This window comes from Triticum urartu, unplaced genomic scaffold (genome assembly GCF_003073215.2).
Source record: "Triticum urartu cultivar G1812 unplaced genomic scaffold, Tu2.1 TuUngrouped_contig_5971, whole genome shotgun sequence".
NCBI lineage: Eukaryota > Viridiplantae > Streptophyta > Magnoliopsida > Poales > Poaceae > Triticum > Triticum urartu.
The window spans coordinates 1-5,803 of NW_024116691.1; the positions used below are offsets into that span (position 1 = coordinate 1).

A 5,803-nucleotide genomic window follows, 5' to 3' on the forward strand; every position below is an offset into this window, starting at 1 on the left:
GTGCGGGCGCTGCCCGCCGCGCCCACCCAGCCCACCAGCCCTGCGCCGACAGCCCACGCGCGCGGCGGCGCAAACCCGCGTTAACTCCGATTGCAACCCCAATTCGAAGGGGATTACGAGGGTTTACAGTCGATCGAGGAGAGGGAAGGGGATTCGCACCTTTGATCTTGTGGAGGAGCAGGGCCGCCTCCTCCAGCCTCCGCCGCCCCCGCCGCTCGTCGTCGTCGAGCACCGTCGCGCGCCTCCTCTTCCCACTCCCCGCCATGACCGGTCGCTCGGAGAGCAGGAGAGCGCCGTCACAAGTCACAACTGGTCCAGCAACGGCTAGTGTCTAATGGGCTTTGTGAAAGCCTCCTCTGCTACAAGGCCTGTTTAAAACGCATGGTTTATTTATTTTTTTCTTCACACAAGTGTAGTATACTCTGCAAACTGCACTGCAGTATCTGAAAATACAGAAGAACAAGAATCTCAAATCAGACTGAACGTCTGAATTCGCAACCACCTGAGAATTGATCGAAGAACACAAGCACATATTTTAATTTTATTTCATCGCGCACTCGTAGAGTTGCCGTGTCAAAATTACACTAAAAACCTAACAACAGCTAAGCTAGCTAAGCTCCTCCTCAACCATCAAAGATGGGAACAACCCATGTTCCCAGCTACACATATGATACATCAGCTAGGCTCTCCCAAAGGGCTTGCTCTTTGCGCAACCCAATCAATAGCCCTGGTTCACACCTCGAGGACACCCGTCGTCGGGATTCAGAAGTTACTCTTGCTCGTCGAAGGCCTGGACCTCTTGCTATTGAGCTGCGCCACCGGGAACTCTACCAGAACGATGAACGACGAGCTCTCCGCTTCTCGGAGGTACTGTACCGTGCCACTCATCGTCTTCACCAGCTTCTGGCTTATGTGCAGGCCGAGGCCTTCTCGGGATACCCCTGGGCCATGGCGGAACATCTCCTGTATCAGTGCCTCCGGGACGCCTGGTGCTGGGTGGACAAGTCTGCATGGATTCATGGGTTAAACAGCTGTTATTTTCAAGGAGATTTGGCCTATCCAGCAAACCGCTTTCAGATTGTTTTCAGTTAAGTGACATTGCATCCCAGAAAACTCATCAGGCAATCTAAACACTACCAAAGAAGAGCAAGGGCAACCTCCTGTCACTTACAAGCTGACCACTATAATTTTTATCTGACCGGGATGGCTCCGGACTTGCACAGTCGCCATCCCAAAAATATTTATGCTGTACACGTAAAGTAAGTGTCTCATGTTCCCTATGTGTTCTTCTGATATATATAGTTAGTTCAATTTATGGCATGCGCGGAGGGACAGAAGTGGGAGGGGCTAACCTGAATTCTAGATGAGCAATCTGCATGCCAGAACCAATGTGTTCCTTCTTGGGAATGACCTGGAGTACAATAGGCCCTTCAGCTGGCCGAGTAAATTGAAGCGTGCATGCCAAGTAGTCTGCTAGGACTTGCTGAAGCCTTAAGTTATCCCCATATAAGTACATTGATGATACTTCTACAGGCCAATCACGATCAAGAGAAATTTGTTTTTCCTTGCTCACAGACATGCCTTGCATTAGGACCGTATTCAGAGCTTCTTCAAGGTTGAATTCCACCGTGTTCATCTCCATGTAGCTGTAAAAAAAGTATTAATTAATATTTAATCTATCATTTTTCTATCATATGTAGAAGTAAATGGAAAAGGCATGCTAAACTGTTGTGTGAATTGATTTTCTAGCACTATAAGCATTTTGTTAATGGTGGAAGTTCTCATGTCTAAGAATTTGCAACCAGTAGTGCATATCATGTGTACTCCATAGATTAAATGCAATTGATAGGGAAAAAAACATGAGATATTAGTAGTTTCAGTTCTGCATCAGCACAGACACAATTTACTGGGGTTAGTGAAAAAAATAGCTTATCAGCTTTTAGACGATGCTGAAAAAATAGCACTTACCACTGTTCAATGCCTTCTAGATCATTGTCATGTAAAATCTTTTTCAACTGTTCTTGGCAGAGAACATTTGATGCAAAAAGTTGCCTCTGCTCCTCTGTCAAGTCAGACGGTTCCAATAACTTACGGGTAAATTGCATGCCATTGAGTGGGTTCTTTAATTCTTGACGAATATATGTCAATTCCTTAAAGCTGTGTGTAGCAGCTTGTTCAGACATTTTCTGCACCTGAAGAGCATGCTGAAGCTCGGGGCTGGCCACATGCAAAAAGCAAAGAGCGCCGGTGATCTTACCCTCAGCATCTGTCCTCTTGTTTGCTGTCAGCAGTGATTCCATGTACTTGCCATCTGTGTTGAAGAAACCAAAAGCAAGCTTCTCGGGTTCTTGACCAGAGATCACCGTGTTCATCAGTATGCTAAGTTTGGTTAGAGTAACTTGATCTTTTACCCTGCATCCATAATCATGAAGAGTGAAAACCTCCCCGATTAGCAACTTATCTATTGCATCTTCCCTCTTTATACCAGTAATCTTTTGCATAGCTTCATTCCATTCTAAGCAAGAACCAAGATCATTGATCATAAATATAGGGGGTATGAGCTCATTAGGGTTCTTTACTATTGCAACATAGTCACCCTGTATCCGGGTATACTTATCCATAACCATCTTGTGCCCTGTCAAATCTTGTGCTACGAAACATACCCCAACAACTTTGTCTGAAAGGTCACGACTACAACAGGCGTTAACCATCAAGACTACAGGGCCCTTACTTTCCTGTTGATGGAATGTTTTAAGCTTGATTTCCAAATTCTGCTCTTCGGTTCCTGAAATATAAAGGAGAAATGAAACACAGATGTGTCACCAAAAAATGATGTACATGTTATAACTAAGCTGGAAAGCATAAAAGGACCAGATTCAAGACATAGTGACAACCTTGCAGAGCTGAGTTCAACATTTGCTTAACCACTTCAACAGAATCACCCTCCACGAGATCTACCAGAAGCATCCCTATGGCTTCCGTGGTTGGTAATCCAGTAATTTCTGCAACTTTATTATTCCATCCGTTTATGTTACCAACGATGTCGACAGCCAATATAGGAGCAGTTGCTGTCTCAATTAGGCGCACCATCTCATTTGTCACAATTTTCAGTTCAAGTAGCCCCTGTATCTTCTTGATGTCATCAGATGGAGCTTCAACAATTGACCTTGCATTGTTGTCGTTAGCATCTTCATCTTGCAGGGAGCCACGCAATATTAGCTGGAGAGAATGGATTGCGTCCATTTCAACATCCTCCCAAGGAACACTCCTCCATTTAACTACCTCCAAGAAGGCCCTGAACGAAGAACGTGGATGCATCCTCCTGCCATTGTCATCTGCATCACCTGGTTCATGCTTAGCTCCACCCCACTTGATCTCCTTTGCTGTGTGCGACCGGAACCAGAAGATAAATCCTTTGGAAGAGATCTTTATAGCTGCCATGCCACAGACAACCTCACCGAGCGCAGACGCACCAGGATATCCTGCTTCCAATAAGCTGTCCGTACTTAGCCCAGTAGAGCCATCATGGCACTCCAGCAGCCACGCGACAATCTTCTTTATCTCTCCTTCAGAGGGTGTTGATCCCAGCACCATAATCTGGTTTTGGTAACACAATGCTGCACCATCGCACTTCACCAGATCCATTACATTGGGAGACTGGGTAAATATCCCAACAGGAGCATCCCTGAGGAGCATATCACACAGAAGCGTCTGCGTGCGGAGGATGTGCCTCTCCTTTGCCTGAGAAGCAAGTTCCACCTCCTTGTTGAGCTGTATGCCGAACACTTGCAAGAGAAATTCGCAAGCATACCTGAGAGGGAAGGGGACGAACCTCGGGCTCGTGTGATGGCATACCACCAGCCCCCACAGCTTCCTGCCTTTCGGCTGCTGGTCACTCCCAGTGTCTCCATCCTCATCGTCGTCCTCGTTTATAGTGATCGACATCACCAGCGACGCGATGGAGCCCATGTTGGCCATGTACTGGGCATGGCAACCATGGGGTGCTCTCATGGTCGAGCCACAGAGGCTGATAGGCTGTGACAGGTTGTCATCCTGAATGAGCTTCACAGGACTTGCAGCACAATCACATATCATGCGCACTTTGTTCTTCATAAACAGAAACCTGGATGCTTGTGGGATGTCAGTTGCCGGGTAGTGCAGGCCAAGATACGGCTCCAAATCAGACCTCCTGCACTCGGCAATGACCTCACCATGCTCGTCCTCATGGAACTTGTATGCCATCACCCTGTCATAGCCAGTGAGCTCGCTTACCTCCCGGACCAGCACATCGCAGAGCAGGGAGAGGTTGCCACTGGGCAGGGACTGCAGCCTGGAGATGGCCTTGGCGGCGAGCTTGTACGACTTGAGCGCGCCGGCGGCGGTGACGGGCACGTCGGCGGGGTTGACCGGTTCGAGGTCGATGACGAGGCCGACGTCGATGCGGTGCAAGATGGCGTAGAAGGGCTTCCCGGAGGTCCTGGCGTGGACGAGGATTGGGTTGAGCAGATTGACCTCCCCGAAGACGGCGGCCTTGTGCAGGGCGACGGCGCTCTGGGAGCGAAAGAGCGTGCGCACGTCGGCGCCGACGGCGAGCGCGTCGCGCTGGTCGATGGTGGGCACGGCGTGCGGCGTGAGGTCGAGCATCTCGGCGGCGTTCTCGCTGTAGGCGAGCAGCGCGAAGGACTCCGGGTGGATCGCGAGCAGGCAGCCGAAGGGCTGGATGTAGCGGCCCCGCTGCATGTTCTGGAGGTAGGCGGAGACGGCGGAGCTGGTGCTGGCCCCGGAGCGGTTGAGCGCGCTGACCGAGGAGGAATAGTCGAAGTGGCGCTGCGAGCCCTCGAACTCGGCGTGCAGGCGCGCGTCCACGGGCGTCTGCGCCACCACCCGCTCGCTGTGCTTGGAGCGCGCCGAGCTCCCCCGCGAGCACGCCGGCCGGTTGTTGGACCGCGACGACGACATCTCGCCGCCGGTCGCCACCACGACCACCCCCGAGCTAGGCTCCTCGCTCCTGCCCCTCCCCCTACCGCGCGACGGTCAGCAGCGGTGGCGCGGGGGATTCTGCGACGCGGAGGGGCAAATGGGCGGAGGAGGAATCGGCGGGAATCATGAGGGGGCGGGGGGAAAGCCGCGACTTTTCTGGAGAAGGACGGGGGAGAGTGGGGGATTGGATTCGCCCGGCGCGGATAAGCACACGCAGTGAGTGAGAAGGGAACAGGAGGGGGCAGCACCCGGGTGGGAGTGGGACAGCGATGTTACCCCCACGCTCCTCCTCCCTGCGCCAAACGGTAGAAGAAGCAAGCAACAGCGATGCGCAACTAACTAACCGCCCGCCCGCTCGATCCGCCGGGGCGGCGCCCGGCGTCGGAGAGCGAAGGGAAGGGGAATACGCGGTGGGCTTTCACGCGCGGAGGAAGTGGCAGGGCGGCGGCGGGCGGGTGGGTGAGCCAAGAGAGGCGTCGGGAAACCGAGAGGGGAACGGGAAGCCGTACGACGTCACTCCGGCGCGGCTCGTCTTCCCCGCAAGAGCTGACGCGGCAGTAGTGTGCGAGCTCGGCTAATTTGGATGGCGCTTCCCACTTGATCGGAATAATTGAAGAATGGGTTGCCTTGTCGGGGCCATCGCGTAGTAACTAGCAGTAGTACCAGTGCCCAGCAGGCTGTCCATCTTTGGCCGGTGGATTGGACGCGTGCGGCCCAGATCGTCCGCGGGGCTCCCCGATTCCTTTCCCAAAACTGTGTGGTGCGTGATGCTTCGAGCCAAGATGCGGCGTGCGTGCTTTGCTTTTCGCACAGAAATGGGGTG

At 52.3% G+C, this 5,803-nt stretch overlaps 1 protein-coding gene across 1 annotated transcript; it reads right to left on the reverse strand.

Moving 5' to 3' along the window:
• Nucleotides 1-509: 509 nt before the first annotated feature.
• Nucleotides 510-5,584, reverse strand: LOC125529954 (phytochrome C). The gene is made up of 4 exons (XM_048694377.1): nucleotides 2,895-5,584; nucleotides 1,969-2,785; nucleotides 1,353-1,646; nucleotides 510-1,006 (listed from the first exon to the last, which is right to left on the reverse strand). Exons 1-4 carry the CDS (start codon nucleotides 4,957-4,959, stop codon nucleotides 763-765), a joined length of 3,420 nt encoding a protein of 1,139 aa, XP_048550334.1. The 5' UTR covers nucleotides 4,960-5,584; the 3' UTR covers nucleotides 510-762.
• Between the last annotated feature and the right edge of the window lie 219 nt (nucleotides 5,585-5,803).

Excerpts from the sequence above, each read along its gene's own strand:
- LOC125529954 (XM_048694377.1), bottom strand. The coding sequence starts at position 4,959 with ATGTCGTCGTCGCGGTCCAACAACCGGCCGGCGTGCTCGCGGGGGAGC. Across the intron at positions 2,786-2,894 it reads GTTGAACTCAGCTCTGCAAG|GAACCGAAGAGCAGAATTTG; the intron begins GTTGTCACTATG and ends TTTATATTTCAG. Across the intron at positions 1,647-1,968 it reads CTAGAAGGCATTGAACAGTG|CTACATGGAGATGAACACGG; the intron begins GTAAGTGCTATT and ends CTTTTTTTACAG.